The sequence below is a fragment of the Lissotriton vulgaris genome, chromosome 3_2, assembly GCF_964263255.1.
Source record: "Lissotriton vulgaris chromosome 3_2, aLisVul1.2, whole genome shotgun sequence".
NCBI lineage: Eukaryota > Metazoa > Chordata > Amphibia > Caudata > Salamandridae > Lissotriton > Lissotriton vulgaris.
The window spans coordinates 286,509,165-286,527,692 of record NC_141690.1 but is presented as its reverse complement, the minus strand read 5'-3'; the positions used below and the strand labels follow the sequence as shown (position 1 = coordinate 286,527,692).

Here is an 18,528-nt window from a genome sequence, read left to right as displayed (position 1 = left end):
GCATACGGGATGCTTATCCGTGTGCGGGAACTTTGAGTTGCACTGCGGGCAGAACTTAAATGGACTCCGTTCCATCGACGGTCGGTCCAAGTGGTGTCAAGAAGGACTCGCAGCCCGATTCGACGACCGGAGTGCAATAGATGTTTCTGAAGTGTCTCGGTACCAAGCGCTAAACAATACCGTCGGAACCGAAGGCCTTTTGGCCTTTACAGAAAGTTAGAGAATCCCGAACTTGGAGTGTAGGAAAGTACATCCGCACCCAATGGCGGAAAAAAACAATCTGAGGATGGAGAGGATGCCCATGCGCACTGTAGTCCAAGGGAGGAGCCACCTATCTCGTGATACTTCGAAGACTCTACCAGGACAACAACATGCAATCATCCGGACCCAACACTAGGCGGCGATCTATGCACAGATATGAATTCAGCAGCCCACCTGCCTCGAACATTCGATTTTCGAACCGGAGCGGAAAAGTTGCACCCGAACCCAGTGGCGGAAAAAAGCAATCTAAGGATGGAGCCGATGCCCATGTGCACTATCCTCCAAGGGAGGAGTCACCTATCTCGTGACTAGAAAGACTTCTTCCAAGATGACAACAACATGCAATCATCCGAGCCCAACATCAGGTGGCGATCTAATGCACAGTGTAAGATCTGCAGCTCATATGCCTCGAACATATGAATTTATTCTAAACACATTCCTCTAGTCTCTTTAGGCCGCTAGAGGCAAAAGCACCTACGTTACACTTAATATCACACAGTAAATACAATATACGTTGAGCCCTAGTGGCGTACCAAACCATATATTAAGAAAGTGGTATAAGAACCACGACTTGACTAGACACAAGGCCTAGAGCCGGTAGAATCACTGGGACCACGAGGAACCACTCAAGGTAGTGACACAGAGACCCACGTGGGACGTGTGCAGTGTGAGAACACAGCTGCGAATCACTGTTAGCTTCTATGGGGATAGTCGGGGTTGGAAATTTAAAGATTAAGGACACTTGGAAGAGGACATCGAGCAAACCCCTTTAGACTTCAGGGGTTCTAGGGCCAACACCCACGGGAGCACCGGAGTACTCGAAAGACCTCACCCAGAGAAGCCGGGTGCATAGGTGTCTTTTGGTGTCGGGAATTGTCGTTGATTTCAATGGCGATTTGCTGCAAAGTGCTGCTGCCACCGAAGTGGAAAGTGTCCGAGGTGATCCAAGCCTGGATCGAAGATGAGAAGAACCTGAAAGCAGAGGGGACAGAGTCTGGGTCACTTGCTAGTGACCAGGGGCACAATAGTCGAATGCCCACCCAGGTCGGGTGATTTCAGGTTGAAGAGGTGAAGCTTGACTCTACAGCTACGAGGACCAGGAGGCATCGTTGACGACCAGGAGCTGGATTCGAGCTGTCCCACGAAGTACGTTGAGTGCTGCGGTGTCGGTGACCGGATTGGACCCAACAAGCCTTGGCAACAGCAACCCACGCAGAAATGCTTCGGTGCGGACCAGCAAGGTCCGAGGGAGTCACCAAGTGGTGGAGAGTCAGGGCATGTCTGGAGTAACCAGGTGAACCCAAAGAAAATCAGAGTTGCCTTCACAGTGACCCACCAGTCGACGGAACGGGGATCGCAAAGGGGCCTAGAGCGGAAGCACACAGAACTGGCTCACGGAACACTCGTGGAGTGTAGGCCAGCAATCTTTGGTACAAAAGGTGCTCGGGCCTGGGCTACAAGTAACCCAAAGCACAGCCTCAAAGAATGATGAGAAGCTGATGCACTTGCAAATGTGCACGTTGTCCGGGAGTTCCGGTTCCACGTCAGTCACGAGGGCTGCGGGTCTCAGCTTTGCTGGGGACTCGGGTCGGCCTCTGAGAAGTCTGGAAACCAACCTCCTGGGCTGCACATACTTCGGAGTCCGGAGATGCAGACCAGCAATTGCTTCGTTGGTGCCAGCCAAGCAGGGGAGTAACTCCTTTACTCCAAGGGAGATTCTTCAGTCATCTAGCCGTGTAGATCGTCGAAGTTCCAGGATTTCTGTAGCAGAGTTTTGTCCAGGTATAATCTAAAGTCCTGTAGCCAGGGGTTCCTTTCTTATACTCAAAGAACGGGTTGGACATACTCTGGGGACCCACCTATGGGAGGGTTTGGAAAGAGGGGTGGCTACACCCATTTCCTTTGTCCAGTTTCGTGCCAGAGCTAGGGCTGGTAGCCCCTGCAACCGGTTTGAACTTGCCTATGCACTGGGACACCAAATGTGCCCCCAGAGAGTGCACCCACCCAGCCCCAATACACTAAAGCCTGTCTGGGAGGTGGTCACACCTCCCTGTGACAGGAAACCTATTGTCCAACCCCCCTGCCAGAGTTTCTTCCAGCAGCAGGAGGCCAGACTTGTGTCTGTGGCTGGAGCATCCATTTTGTGATGCCAGGGCTCTTTAAAACTGGTACCGGGTATACCGGTGTGTACATGTCTTTGGGTAGGATTCCAAAGTGTTTGACACCAAACATGACATGTTTCCTGCAACCATTCCAAAGTTAGCATTTACCGCAAGGATATAATGCACTTAATAGTATATGGTCTGGCTGCATCACAGAACAGCCCCAGAGAATAGGTTCCGAAAGCTGCAGAGGGGCCCTGCTCATGCTTTAGGCACCCTCCCACGCAAAACCAAGCACCCTGCCTTCAGGATTGATAAGGCCTGCCATAGGGGTGACTGATAGGTTTATATGTATCGTGATTATAGGTAACCTATATCTAAGTAAGGGGTGCATGCACCACCTTACCCAGGCTGCAGTAGCAGTCCTGTGGTGTCATTTTGGAAGGCTTCCCAGGGTTGGCATAATACATGCTGTAGCCCCTGGTAGGCCTCTGCGGTACCCATGCCCTAGGTACCTAAGGTACCATATACTAGGGACTCATAAGGGTACCCCAGTAACCAAACTGGAGTGTACCTAAAGTACTTAGAATCAATTTAGAGAGGAAGCAGCTAGGCTGGGGTCCTGGATAGCAGTGAAAAACAGTGAAACATCAGCAAAAAGTGGGGGTAACTATAAGAGTAGATCCTACTCTCCTACACCCAACAGCTGTGTTTTTTGCTTTATCCCCTCTCCTGCCATGCCATTGCTCAGGCAGTGAAGGGCGGTGAGGGCTGAGTAATTTACAAATAGATGGGGCCTTGCTGCTTTTCAGGTGCTCCTGCGCTGGAGGGCTGGGGCATAATTTTTTAAAAGAAAGGGGCCTCGCTGTTTTTTAGGTGCTCCTGCCCTGGACTGCTGGGGAATCATTTTTAAATAGAAAGTGGCCTCGCTGTTTTTCAGGTGCTCCTACGCTGGAGGGCTGGGGAATAATTTTGTAATAGAAAGGGGCCTCGCTGTTTTTCAGTTGCTCAGCTTGTAGGACATTGTCACCTTGGCCCTGTGTCCTTCCCAAGAACAATATACTCCCACTTACATTCCCTGTGTGTTTCAAGAAAGGGCCCGCCCGCGAATGTAGGCCACGCCCCACGAATGTGGGCCACTTTTTTTCATCAGTGCCTGGGCCAAATTGTGATCCCAATCCAACCCTGCCTTTCATCAGAAAAGGGAGGAGGCTTAATATCAAAATCTAACCCACAAACCAATCCCTTTTTAAAAAATTATTTGAAAGGTTTCATATAGCGCAAACAAGACCCTTCAGGGTATCGAAGCGATGTTCAGCGAAGCAGGGAGGTTAAGCTGATACAGGAGAAAATAAAATACATAAGCGGATACATCAGATGCACATTGCAAATCCCTCTTATTCCTACTAACACGCCGCTGCTTGCCCCCACTCTAAAAAGCATTGTTAACGATATGCCTGTTGCCACCCTGGGGCTTCTGGCACCCTAGGATGTGAGCCTCAGTCCCCAGGCACACACACGTCTTCCATGGACTCCCTCTTCATCTGTGGTTGTGGATGGGAGTTGGTGTTGGTGGCGGTAATCATGGTGGTGGCGGAAATGGTGGTGGTGCTGGTAATGGTGGTGGCGGTAATGATGGTGGTGGCGGTAATGATGGTGGTGGCGGTAATGGTGGTGGTGGCGGTAATGGTGGTGGTGGCGGTAATGGTGGTGGTGGCAGTAATGGTGGTGGTGGCGGTAATGGTGGTGGTGCTGGTGGCAGTAATGGTGGTGACGGTAATGATGGTGGTGGCGGTAATGATGGTGGTAATGGTGGTGGCGGTATTGATGGTGGTGGCGGTAATGGTGCTTGTGGGGGTAATGATGGTGGTGGCGGTATTGGTGGTGGTGCTGGAGCTGGTAATGGTGTTGGTGGCGGTAATGGTGTTGGTGGCGGTAATGATGATGGTGGTGCTGGTGGGGGTATTGATGGTGGTTGCGGTAATCGTGGTGGTGCTGGTGGTGGTAATGATGGTGGTGGCGGTATTGATGGTGGTGGCGGTAATGGTGGCGATAATGATGGTGGTGGCAGTAATGGTGGCGGTGTGGTGGCGATAATGGTGGTGGTAATGATGGTGGTGGCGGTAATGGTGGTGGTGGCAGTGATGGTGGCGGTGCTGGTGGCGGTAATGATGGTGGTGGCGGTAATGGTGGTGGTAATGATGGTGGTGGCGGTAATGGGTGGCGATATTGATGGTTTTGGCTGTAATGGTGGTGGCGGTAATGGTGGTGTTGATGGTGGTGGCGGAAATGATGGTGGTAGCGCTGATGGTGGTGGTGGTATTGATGGTGGTGGCGGTATTGATGGTTTTGGCTGTAATGGTGGTGGCGGTAATGGTGGCGGTGCTGGTGGCGGTAATGATGGTGGTGGCGGAAATGATGGTGGCGGTAATGGTGGTGGTGGCGGTATTGATGGTGGTGGCTGTAATGGTGGTGGCGGTAAGGGTGGTGGTGCTGGTGTCGGTAATGATGGTGGTGGCAGTAATGGTGGCGGTGCTGGTAGCGGTAATGATGGTGGTGGCGTTAATGGTGGTGGTGCTGGTGATGTGCATGTAGAATATGATTAGAGCATTTAGACCCATCAACTATTTCTGGGTTTTGGACTGTATTATGTGTGCGTTTGACATTATAAGGTCCTGAAAGGATGGCAGCCTCGGTCTGGAAGACACACACAGATGTTATATTGACCTCGTCACACAAGGGAGTGCGTGGGAGGTGTTGGCAGCGTGCATGTAGAATGAGATTATAGCACGGTGATGCTTACAGCACGGTCAGATACATCAAGTGGTACTGGGCCTAGACTACATTATGTCTGTATTTGAGATTAGAAGGCTGTCAAAAGGGTGGTTTGTTGAAAGGGTTTTACAAAACTGTTTGTACTTGCAAAGGTTGTGAGTTCAGAGGTTGGAAAGCTGTCAGCTGAGAGTAGAAATTGAGCGGTGAGAAGGTCAACTCCTTCCTGAGCAAGGATTGTGTTAAGGCCCCTGGGCAGAGACCTCGGGGCACACGCATTGTGTGGCACAATTGCCTCCCTGGGATGTGTTCATGGGAGATGTTCACTGCTGTGGCCTCTGGTCCGTTTGGGTAAGGAATTCCAGACTTCTGTGGCCAGCAAGCAGAGGGCTGACTTAGGGCGAGGCGAGCTCGGTCTTACAATGCTGTGGTATCTGGGGCTTCCCACCTTGCATTTCCCCCTGTAGTACTTATCAGGAGTTTGTCTGCTGTGCTACGCGTCTTACCTGAGCCATGTCTAGGTAGATAAGCACCTGTCCGTCGATGTCCACCCCCTGGACATAGGCCCTGAGGAGCTCGTCCACCGCGTGCTGCTCTGGAAAAGAAGATCAGGGTTAGGGCGGAAAGAGACCCAGGGCCGCATCACAAGACAAGCGTGCCTGCCGCTACCACAGGTCCTAGGAGCCGCATCACATGACACGTGTGCCTGCCGCTACCACACATCCTAGGGGCCGCATCACAAGACACGTGTGCCTGCCGCTACCACACGTCCTAGGAGCCGCATCACAAGACACGTGTGCCTGCCGCTACCACACGTCCTAGGAGCCGCATCACAAGACACACGTACCTGCCGCTACCACACGTCCTAGGGGCCACATCACAAGACACGCTTGCCTGTCGCTACCACACGTACTAGGGCGCCGCATCACAAGACACGCATGCCTGCCGCTACCACACGTCGTGGAGCCGCATAACAAGTCACGCGTACTTGCCGCTACCACACGTCCTAGAAGCCACATCACAAGACACGTGTGCGTGCCGCTACCACACGTCCTAGGAGCCGCACCACAAGACACGTGTGCCTGCCGCTACCACACGTCATAGGGGCCGCATCACAAGACAAGTGTGCCTGCCTCTACCACACGTCATAGGAGGCGCATCACAGGACACGTATGCCTGCAGCTACCACACGTCCTAAGGGCCGCATCACATGACACGCGTGTCTGCCACTACCACACGTCCTAGGGCCACATCACAAGACACGCGTGCCTGCCGCTACCACACGTCCTAGGGGCCGCATCACAAGACACGCGTGCCTGCTGCAACCACACGTCCTAGGAGCCGCATCACAAGACACACGTGCCTGCTGCTACCACATGTGCTAGGAGCCGCATCACAAGACACGCGTGCCTGCCGCTACCACACGTCTTAGAGACCGCATCACAAGACATGCGTGCCCGCTGCTACCACACTTCCTAGGGGCCGTATCACAGGACAAACGTGCCTGCCGCTACAACACTTCCTAGGGGCCATATCAAAAAACACGCGTGCCTGCTGCAACCACACGTCCTAGGGGAGGCATCACAACACACGCGTGCCCGCTGCTACCACATGTCCTAGAGGCCGCATCATAAGACATGCGTGCCTGCCACTACCACACATCCTAAGGGCCGCATCACAAGATACGCGTGCCCGCTGCTACCACACGTCCTAGGCGTCATATCACAAGACACGCATGCCTGCCGCCACCACACGTCCTAGGGGACGCATCACAACACACGCGTGCCCGCTGCTACCACACGTCCTAGTGTTTGCATCACAAGACACGCGTGCCCGCCGCTACCACACGTTTTAGGGGATGCATCACAACACACGCTTGCCCGCCGCTACCACACGCCGTAGGGGCTGCATCACAACACACGCGTGCCTTCCACTACCACACGTCCTAGGGGTCGCATCACAAGACACGCGTGACCGCCGCTAATACACGTCGTAGGGGCCGAATCACAACACATGCGTGCCCGCTGCTACCACACGTCCTAGGGGCCGCATCATAAGACACGTGTGCCTGCCGCTACCAAACGTCCTAGGGGCTGCATCACAAGACACGCGTGCCTGCTGCTACCACACGCCCTAGGGGCTGCATCACAACACACGCGTGCCTGCTGCTACCACACTTCCTAGGGGCCGCATCACAACACATGCGTGCCTGCCGCTACCACACGTCCTAAGGGCCGAATCACAACACGTGCGTGCCCGCCGCTATCACACGTCCTAGGGGCCGCATCACAAGACACGCGTGCTTGCCGCTACCTCACGTCCTAGAGGCTGCATCCCAAGACAAACGTGCCCGCCGCTACCACACGCCCTAGGGGCTGCATCACAACACACACGGGCCTGCCGCTACCACACTTCCTAGGGGCCGCACCACAACACACGCGTGCCTGCCGCTACCACACGTCCTAGGGGCCGCATCACAAGACATGCTTGCCTGCCGCTACCACACGTCCTAAGGGCCGAATCACAACACACGCGTACCCGCCGCTATCACATGTCCTAGGGGCCACATCACAAGACACTCGTGCTTGCCGCTACCTCACGTCCTAGAGGCCGCATCCCAAGACACACGTGCCCGCCGCTACCACACGTTTCAGGGGATACATCACAGGACACACATGCCTGCCACTACCACATGCCATAGGGGCCGCATTACAAAACACACGTGCCTTCCACTACCACACGTCCTAGGGGTCGCATCACAAGACACGCGTGACCGCCGCTAATACACGTCGTAGGGGCTGAATCACAACACATGCGTGCCCGCTGCTACCACACGTCCTAGGGGTCGCATCACAAGACACGCGTGACCGCCGCTAATACACGTCGTAGGGGCTGAATCACAACACATGCGTGCCCGCTGCTACCACACGTCCTAGGGGCCGCATCATTAGACACGCGTGCCTGCCGCTACCAAACGTCCTAGGGGCTGCATCACAAGACACACGTGCCTGCTGCTACCACACGCCCTAGGGGCTGCATCACAACACACGCGTGCCTGCTGCTACCACACTTCCTAGGGGCCGCATCACAACACACGCGTGCCTGCCGCTACCACACGTCCTAGGGGCCGCATCACAAGACATGCTTGCCTGCCGCTACCACACGTCCTAAGGGCCGAATCACAAAACACGCGTGCCTGCCGCTATCACACGTCCTAGGGGCCGCATCCCAAGACACACGTGCCCGCCGCTACCACACGTTTTAGGGGATGCATCACAAGACACACATGCCTACCACTACCACATGCCCTAGGGGCCGCATCACAAGACACGCGTGCCTGCTGCTACTACACGTCCTAGGGGGCGCATAACAACACATGCGTGCCCGCTGCTACCACACTTCCTAGGGGCCATATCATAAGACACGCGTGCCTGCCGCTACCACATGTCCTAGGGGCAATATCACAAAACACGCGTGCCTGCTGCAACCACACGTCCTAGGGGAGGCATCACAACACACGCGTGCCCGCTGCTACCACACGTCCTAGAGGCCGCATCACAAGACACGCGTGCCTGCCGCTACCACACGTCCTAGGGGCAATATCACAAAACACGCGTGCCCGCCGCTACCACACGTCCTAGGGGCCGCATCACAAGACATGCTTGCCTGCCGCGACCACACGTCCTAAGGGCCGAATCACAACACACGCGTACCCGCCGCTATCACATGTCCTAGGGGCCGCATCACAAGACATCACAAAACACACGTGCCTTCCAGCACCACACGTCCTAGGGGACGCATCACAACACACGCGTGCCCGCTGCTACCACACGTCCTAGTGTTTGCATCACAAGACACGCGTGCCCGCCGCTACCACACGTTTTAGGGGATGCATCACAACACACGCTTGCCCGCCGCTACCACACGCCGTAGGGGCTGCATCACAACACACGCGTGCCTTCCACTACCACACGTCCTAGGGGTCGCATCACAAGACACGCGTGACCGCCGCTAATACACGTCGTAGGGGCCGAATCACAACACATGCGTGCCCGCTGCTACCACACGTCCTAGGGGCCGCATCATAAGACACGTGTGCCTGCCGCTACCAAACGTCCTAGGGGCTGCATCACAAGACACGCGTGCCTGCTGCTACCACACGCCCTAGGGGCTGCATCACAACACACGCGTGCCTGCTGCTACCACACTTCCTAGGGGCCGCATCACAACACATGCGTGCCTGCCGCTACCACACGTCCTAAGGGCCGAATCACAACACGCGCGTGCCCGCCGCTATCACACGTCCTAGGGGCCGCATCACAAGACACGCGTGCTTGCCGCTACCTCACGTCCTAGAGGCTGCATCCCAAGACAAACGTGCCCGCCGCTACCACACGCCCTAGGGGCTGCATCACAACACACACGGGCCTGCCGCTACCACACTTCCTAGGGGCCGCACCACAACACACGCGTGCCTGCCGCTACCACACGTCCTAGGGGCCGCATCACAAGACATGCTTGCCTGCCGCTACCACACGTCCTAAGGGCCGAATCACAACACACGCGTACCCGCCGCTATCACATGTCCTAGGGGCCACATCACAAGACACTGGTGCTTGCCGCTACCTCACGTCCTAGAGGCCGCATCCCAAGACACACGTGCCCGCCGCTACCACACGTTTCAGGGGATACATCACAGGACACACATGCCTGCCACTACCACATGCCATAGGGGCCGCATTACAAAACACACGTGCCTTCCACTACCACCCGTCCTAGGGGTCGCATCACAAGACACGCGTGACCGCCGCTAATACACGTCGTAGGGGCTGAATCACAACACATGCGTGCCCGCTGCTACCACACGTCCTAGGGGTCGCATCACAAGACACGCGTGACCGCCGCTAATACACGTCGTAGGGGCTGAATCACAACACATGCGTGCCCGCTGCTACCACACGTCCTAGGGGCCGCATCATTAGACACGCGTGCCTGCCGCTACCAAACGTCCTAGGGGCTGCATCACAAGACACACGTGCCTGCTGCTACCACACGCCCTAGGGGCTGCATCACAACACACGCGTGCCTGCTGCTACCACACTTCCTAGGGGCCGCATCACAACACACGCGTGCCTGCCGCTACCACACGTCCTAGGGGCCGCATCACAAGACATGCTTGCCTGCCGCTACCACACGTCCTAAGGGCCGAATCACAAAACACGCGTGCCTGCCGCTATCACACGTCCTAGGGGCCGCATCCCAAGACACACGTGCCCGCCGCTACCACACGTTTTAGGGGATGCATCACAAGACACACATGCCTACCACTACCACATGCCCTAGGGGCCGCATCACAAGACACGCGTGCCTGCTGCTACTACACGTCCTAGGGGGCGCATAACAACACATGCGTGCCCGCTGCTACCACACTTCCTAGGGGCCATATCATAAGACACGCGTGCCTGCCGCTACCACATGTCCTAGGGGCAATATCACAAAACACGCGTGCCTGCTGCAACCACACGTCCTAGGGGAGGCATCACAACACACGCGTGCCCGCTGCTACCACACGTCCTAGAGGCCGCATCACAAGACACGCGTGCCTGCCGCTACCACACGTCCTAGGGGCAATATCACAAAACACGCGTGCCCGCCGCTACCACACGTCCTAGGGGCCGCATCACAAGACATGCTTGCCTGCCGCGACCACACGTCCTAAGGGCCGAATCACAACACACGCGTACCCGCCGCTATCACATGTCCTAGGGGCCGCATCCCAAGACATCACAAAACACACGTGCCTTCCAGCACCAGACGTCCTAGGGGTCGCATCACAAGACACGCGTGACCGCCGCTACTACACGTCGTAGGGCCGAACCACAACACATGTGTGCCCGCTGCTACCACACGTCCTAGGGGCTGCATCACAAGACACGCGTGCCTGCTACTACCACACGCCCTAGGGGCTGCATCACAACACACGCGGGCCTGCCGCTACCACACTTCCTAGGGGCCGCACCACAACACACGCGTGCCGGCCGCTACCACACGTCCTAGGGGCCGCATCACAAGACATGCTTGCCTGCCGCTACCACACGTCCTAAGGGCCGAATCACAACACACGCGTACCCGCCGCTATCACATGTCCTAGGGGCCGCATCACAAGACACGCAGGCTTGCCGCTACCTCACGTCCTAGAGGCCGCATCCCAAGACACACGTGCCCGCCGCTACCACACGTTTCAGGGGATGCATCACAAGACACACATGCCTGCCACTACCACATGCCCTAGGGGCCGCATCACAAGACACGCGTGCCTGCCGCTACTACACGTCCTAGGGGCCGCATCACAACACATGCGTGCCCGCTGCTACCACACTTCCTAGGGGCCATATCATAAGACATGCGTGCCTGCCGCTACCACACGTCCTAGGGGCACTATCACAAAACACGCGTGCCTGCTGCAACCACACGTCCTTTGGGAGGCATCACAACACACGCGTGCCCGCTGCTACCACACGTCCTAAAGGCCGCATCACAAGACACGCGTGCCTGCCGCTACCACACGTCCTAGACGCAATATCACAAAACAGGCGTGCCCGCCGCTACCAAACGTCCTAGGGGCCACATCACAAAACACACGTGCCTTCCAGTACCACACGTCCTAGGGGTCGCATCACAAGACACGCATGACCGCCGCTACTAGACGTCATAGGGGCTGAATCACAACACATGCGTGCCCGCTGCTACCACACTTCCTAGGGGCCATATCATAAGACACGCGTGCCTGCCGCTACCACACGTCCTAGGGGCAATATCACAAAACACGCGTGCCTGCTGCAACCACACGTCCTAGGGGAAGCATCACAACACACGCGTGCCCACTGCTACCACACGTCCTAGAGGTCGCATCACAAGACACGCGAGCCCGCCGCTACCACACGTTTTAGGGGATGCATCACAACACACGCGTGCCAGCAGCTACCAAACATCCTAGGGGCCGCATCACAAAACACACGTGCCTTCCAGTACCACACGTCCTAGGGTCGCATCACAAGACACGCATGACCGCCGCTACTACACGTCGTAGGGGCCGAATCACAACACATGCGTGCCCGCTGCTACCACACGCGTGCCTGCCGCTACCACACGTCCTAGGGGCTGCATCACAAGACACGCGTGCCTGCTGCTACCACACGCCCTAGGGGTTGCATCACAACACACGCGTGCCTGCCGCTACCACACGTCCTAGGGGCTGTATCACTGACATGCGTGCCTGCCGCTACCACACGTCCTAGGGGCCACATCACAACACACGCGTGCCTGCCGCTACCACACGTCCTAGGGGCCGCATCACAAGACACACATGACAGCCACTACCACACGTCCCAGGGGCCGCATCACAAGACATGCGTGCCTTCCGCTATCACACATCCTAGGGGCCGCATCACAAGACATGCGTGCCTGCCGCAACGACACTTCCTAGAGGCCGCATCACAAGACAGGCTTGCCTGCAGGTACTACATGTCCTAGGGTCCGCATCACAATATATCCGTGCCCGCCGCTACCACACATCCTAGGGGCCGCATCACAACACACGCGGCCTGCCGCTACCACACGTCCTAGGAGCCGCATCACAAGACACGCTTGCCTGCCGCTACCACATGCCCTAGAGGCCGCATCACAAGACACGCGTGCCCGCTGCTACCACACATTTTAGGGGATGCATCACCACACCTGCGTGCCCGCCGCTACCACATGTCCTAGGAGCCGCTTCACAAGACACACGTGCCTGCCACTACCACACATCCTAGGGGCCGCATCACAAGGCACGCGTGCCTGCCGCTACCACACGTCCTAGGGGCCGCATCACAAGACACACGTGCCTGCCACTACCACACGTCCTAGGGGCCGCATCACAAGACACACGTGCCCGCTGCTACCACACGTCCTAGGGGCCACATCATAAGACATGCATGCCTGCCGCTACCACACGTCATAGGGGCCGCATCACAAGACACGCGTGCCCGCTGCTACTACACGTCGTAGGGGCCGCATCACAACACATTAATTAATTGTGGGTTTGTAATGCGCTAGAATCGACTCCCGAAGGAGTATCTCTGCGCAGTAGACCGCAGGGGAACCCGTCCTGGCTTTCCCTGTGAGATGGTTCCTACTGGGTATGTCCAAGGTGAAACCAGGCATCCCCGGCGTATGTGGGGGGCCGTTGTGGAGATGAGGCAAGCTAATGCCCAGAGTTGCCGACTGTGATCCCTGGTTAGAGTAGGCACCGAGATGAGAATTATCGAGTCTGCTGACCCTGGTCCACGACCCTGCCGCGTCGGGAATTGAACCCTGGTCCCGGGCCGTCCTCTGCTCCCGGGTCTGCCGCCTCTAACCAGTGAGCCACACCACTCCATGTGCCCGCTGCTACCACACATCCTAGGGGCCGCATCATAAGACACTCGTGCCTGCGGCTACCACACGTCCTGGGGGGCGCATCACAAGACACGCGTGCACTCTGCTACTACACGTCGTAGGGGCCGCATCACAACACAAGCGTGCCCGCCGCTACCACACGTCATAGGGGGGTCATCACAACACACACGTGCCCGCCGCTACCACACGTCCTAGGGGCCGCATCACAGGACAAGCATGCCTGCCACTACCACAAGTCCTAGGGGCCGCATCACAAGACAGGCGTGCCCACCGCTACCACACGTCCTAGGGGCCGCATCTCAACACATGCGTGCCTGCCCCTACCACATGTCCTAGGGGCCGCATCACAAGATACGTGTGCCTGCCGCTACATACGTCCTAGGGGCTGCATCACAAGACACATATGCCTGCGGCTACCACACGCCCATGGGGCCGCATCACAACAAGCACTAAGAGATAAGGAGACGACTTGAGAGTATCTAGGGTTAGTAAGATCTCTTATAATCAGTACATGAAGGCTGCATGTCCTTGGCCATCCATTTAGTGGAGCACCACTACCATTCCTTATTCATTCTGAGGGCAGTCAATACTTGGAGAATATGGAGTGCTTGCGAACTGAACATGCATGGACACTCACCTGTCAGTGCCTGTAGCCGTGGCAGGCACAGACGGTTCGTCAGAATCAGCATCTCCATGGCATCCAGAGTGGCCACAGGCGTGAAGAGCCCCAAGTACAGGTACTCCAGGACAGCACGCAGGCATGAGCAGCTAGTCCCGGGGAGAGATACCTGGAAAGAGTGAGGAGTAAGATGGTTACTGAGACTCTCTCCCACACAGTACACATGGCCACCTAGAGCAGCTGTAGTGCTGAGATGGAGAAGGCAAATGACCGCAGCGCTCATGGCTTCTGGGTCTCGAAAAGTGAGTCAATGAGAAAATTCTATGGTTTTCTACGAGTGAAATGTCCAACTAACTACAACACCCCTGAAACAATGTTTTTTCTGTGAATTTCGAAGGTTTTTTAAATGCAATTATTTAAATATAACGTGCCTGAAACCTATGGTTTTTTCAGTGAATTTCAAAGGTTTTTTAAATGCTAATTTCTAACTATAACGTCTCTGAAACCTATGTTTTTTTCAGTGAATTCCCCCAAAAATTGTAAATGCTAATTTCTAACTATAACATGCCTGAAACCTATGGTTTTTTAAGTGAACTTGTAAGGTTTTTTAAATACTAGTTTTTAACTATGTCTACAGAGGTAGGACATGTGAAGAAAGAAGAAAAAACACACAGAAGGAAGAAAAAGAAATGCAGAAAGAAACAAAAGAAGTCCACAAAGGCGAATAAAAGTGCAGGAAGAAGCAAGACGTGCAGAAAGAACAAACAGAGGAGCAAAAAGAGAACTTTTTGCAAAATCATCCTGTACCCTCAACTTTTTCAGATGGGTACTGGTGGTAACTGACTGACTAACCAGTCCTAGAGTCAGTGCTATGCTAAAAGAAACTTAGAATACAGTGAAAACACTGACATACACTAGGGAACACTATGCGTTGGGGTACCCCTGTGATTACCATGGGCTCCTCGGTAAGACCCTAGTACATAATAGTACAGGGGGATTAAAACTACCTCTTAAAACGCGCCACTGGGCGCGTTCGCACACTGGTGAAGGGAGGGGGGGGGGGGGACCTGTGGTGACGTGTGCAAACACGCCCTGTGGCCGTTTGAATTTGGTGATAAAGTCCCTTGAATCCTGAGTGTCCCTTGGGTCCAAATAGCCCACCAGGTGCTTCCAGTTAGCATCACAGAGCTGTGTTGCAGAGAGGTGTAAAAAGGGGCACGGCCTGGACCACCTCTGCCAACTAGCCCTGGTGGGCTAGTTGGCCCCCAGGGGCCCTCGGGATTTAAGGGGAATTATTTCCCCAACTTAAAACGCGCCACAGGGTGTGTTTGCACACGTCACCTCAGGCCCCGTCCCCTCCCTTCACCACTGTGTAACCACGCTCTGTGGCCGTTTTAAGTTGGGAGATGTATTCCCCTTGAATCCTGAGAGTCCCTAGGGTCCACCTAGCCCACCAGGTGCTTCCAGTTAGCGCCACAGAGCTGCATTGCAGAGAGGTGTAAAAAGGGGCACAGCCTGGGCCACCTCTCTGCAACGCAGCACAGTGGCGCTTACTGGAAGGACCTGATGGGCTAGTTGGCCCCCAGGGGCCCTCAGGATTGAAGGGGAATTATTTCCCCAACTTAAAAAGCGCCACAGGGCGTGTTTGCACTGGTGCATTTTAAGTTGAGGGATTAAGTCCCCTTCAATCCTGATGGTCCATGCGGTGCAACTAGCCCACCAGGTACCTCCATTAAACGCCACAGAGCTGCGTTGCAGAGAGGTGTAAAAAGGGGCGTGGCCTCTGAACACCTCTCTGCAACGCAGCACCCTGGCGCATACTGGAGGTTCCTGGTGGGCTATTTGGCCCCCAGGGTTCCCCAGTATTCAAGGGGAATTAGTTCCCCATCTGCAAACGCACCAGGGGGCGTGTTTGCAGAGTGCTGCAGGGAGGGGGCGGGGCCTCCGGCACGATGCCGGTCTTGGTTGTTTATTTATTTTTATAGGAACGGGGGCTGTGTCGCCCCCTCTTCTTTTCATATTGTATTGGCCCTCGGGACCCCATCCCCCAGGGTCTGACACCTATTTAAATTTTTTTTTAAATTGGAAGTGGGCCGCGTGGCCCCCCTCCCAAAGACATAATTGGCCCCGGGAACCCCATCCCCCGGGGCATGGCCAGTTTAAAAAAAAATAATAATAATTTGGTGGGGGACTGCGTTGCCCCTCTCCTCAGGCCATTTATGGCCCGAGGACCCCATCCCCGGGGCCGGGCTTTGTTTGATTTTTTTAAAATTAATTATTGAGGAGGGGGGCCACGTGGCCCCCCTCCCGGGCCACTTATGGCCCCGGGGGCCCCTTCCCCCGGGGCTGGCCCTCTCCAGTGGGGATTGTGGGGGGTCCCAAATACCCCAACAGTCCCGCCAACTCCCCGCGTCCTGCGGGAGCCGGCATTGCTTTTCCACGTGGGGAGTTGCTAAGATGCAGCTCCCCGTGTGGAAAAGCAATCTGCTTTGGTTTTTGGAAGAGAGAGCAGGTTTCCCCCATCTCTCTTCCAAAAACCAAAGCAGAGTTTGCTATGGCAGGGTGGGAGCTACGAGGCTCCCGTCCTGCCCTAGCAAACAGCAGTGTACCGTGGTGGGCACCCGGGACACTGCAGGAGCCGGCCCTGGGTGGTGGTGGTCCCCAGGGCCATCACAGGGCTCCAGGAGGGGGCCGTGCGGCCCCCTCCCAACATTGTTAAAGCCCCGGGGAGGTGGTGGTGGTTCGGGGCTCGGTGTTCGTAACGGACCCCCAAATAGGCATAGTTAGTGCCCTCCCTGGGGAGGTAGCGGTACCTGGGGTGTGTGGCGGGGGCTTTAGCCCCCCCACACAGGTATTTATTTATTTAAATAGAAGCCGCGGAGTGCCGGTCCCTGGGGCAGCGGGGGTGCCATGTGCCCCCCAGAACATTATTAAAGAAAGCCCTGAAAGGTGGGGGTCCCCGGGGCTTGGGGGGGCCTTTGAGGCCCCCCATTCATTATAAAAAGAAGCCCTGGGGGGTGCCGGTCCCTGGGGCTGCAGGGGGGGTTGTGAGCCCCCCGCAAAAATTTCTAGAAAGCCCCGTGGGTGGCGGTACCCGGGGCTGCGGGGGTCCATCTTTTTGCCAATGCCCCGGGACTTCGCCCACCTGGGGGCTAATTAATAACGAATCGCGAGAGCCCGCGCTTTGTTTTTTAAATTTTTCCGTCCAGATCCAAGGCGCTTTAAGAAAAAAATGCTTTTTTTGTCCCTCGAGGTCCTTGTGGGACCCCCTGAGCAGGTCTAGGGGGTCAGGGTGTTTCTACCCTGCCCCCTTTTCGTGTTTTGCACGTTTGTTTTTCTCTTTTCTTGTGCCTTGGTTCTACCGAGGCACAATATGGCTGCCAACACTTCCTAGTTTGAAGTGTTGACAGCCAATTAGCAAGAGGCTGCTTATCAGGAGGGTCCGCGGATCCTGTGCGCCTCTAGATATTGATATTTTTTTAATTTTGATTTTCTCAGCAACTACTAAACAGATTTACAACATTTAACAAAAAGAGTTCTTTCTGAACCAAGAGCTACCTCTTTGTCAAATTTAGGGTAATTCCGTTCAGCCGTTCGGGCTGTAGCCCTGGCTAAAGTTTCCTATGAGAAATTACATGTGGAAAACACGTTCTGGGACCCCCCTTTTTTCTCGCCCCGCCCCCTTGATGAATCACCCCGAAACTTTCAAGATAGGAGCTGACCGGAGCAGGCCATACGTTTTGAAAATTTCGCGAAGGTTCGTCAATCGGCGCCAAAGTTATTGGGAATATGTTGCGATTTTTCTATGGTAACGAGGTCCTAACTAAAACTACCTACTGGCGACCGTTAGTTGGTAGGAAGGATATATATATATATCTCAGTATATTGTTCATAGCATATGTATTTAACTTGTTGAGGGTTGAGTCGAATGCTGATTATTGAGTGTGCTTTCTATGTCTACATATGCCTTGAGGGGGAGTGGCTATTTATTTGGGAAAGTAATGGCGCCAAACAGATTGACAAAGGCTTCAACTGAAGCCGAAACACGTCTCTTTTGCCTCGGGGTCGTGGGTGAACTATACTTCAAACATTTATTACTACAGGGTAAGGTCAAATTCGAGTTTATTGCCACAGTACGGGAAAGCTGGAATGAACAAACATTTCCTGCCTCACAGGTTGCATATAACAACTACTTAACACAGGGAAGCAACTATACCAAAGGTCACAACATTTCTTCAATTTGATTTTACCCAGGGGCGTAGTTTGGTCAGTAAGACTGGGGGTGTAACCGCCTATACATCCCCCATGAAGTATGTCCCCAAATTTATGTTGCTG

The 18,528-nt window shown here is 55.2% G+C and overlaps 1 protein-coding gene across 2 annotated transcripts in view; it reads right to left on the bottom strand.

The window, feature by feature from the left end:
- Positions 1-18,528, bottom strand: part of LOC147725702 (rho-related BTB domain-containing protein 2-like) — a 595,476-nt gene that overhangs the window by 140,748 nt on the left and 436,200 nt on the right. Inside the window, exons 7-8 of one of the 2 annotated variants that reach the window (XR_015309799.1) lie at positions 14,212-14,362; positions 5,642-5,725 (exon numbers count right to left, since the gene is read on the bottom strand). Coding sequence is in view for 1 of the 2 variants with exons in the window: in XM_086964380.1 (XP_086820506.1) it covers positions 5,642-5,730; positions 14,212-14,362 (240 nt within the window). In the remaining variant the exon portion in view is untranslated. Of the gene's footprint in view, positions 1-5,641; positions 5,731-14,211; positions 14,363-18,528 lie in introns of both variants that reach the window. The other variant, XM_086964380.1, reaches the window with a different exon arrangement.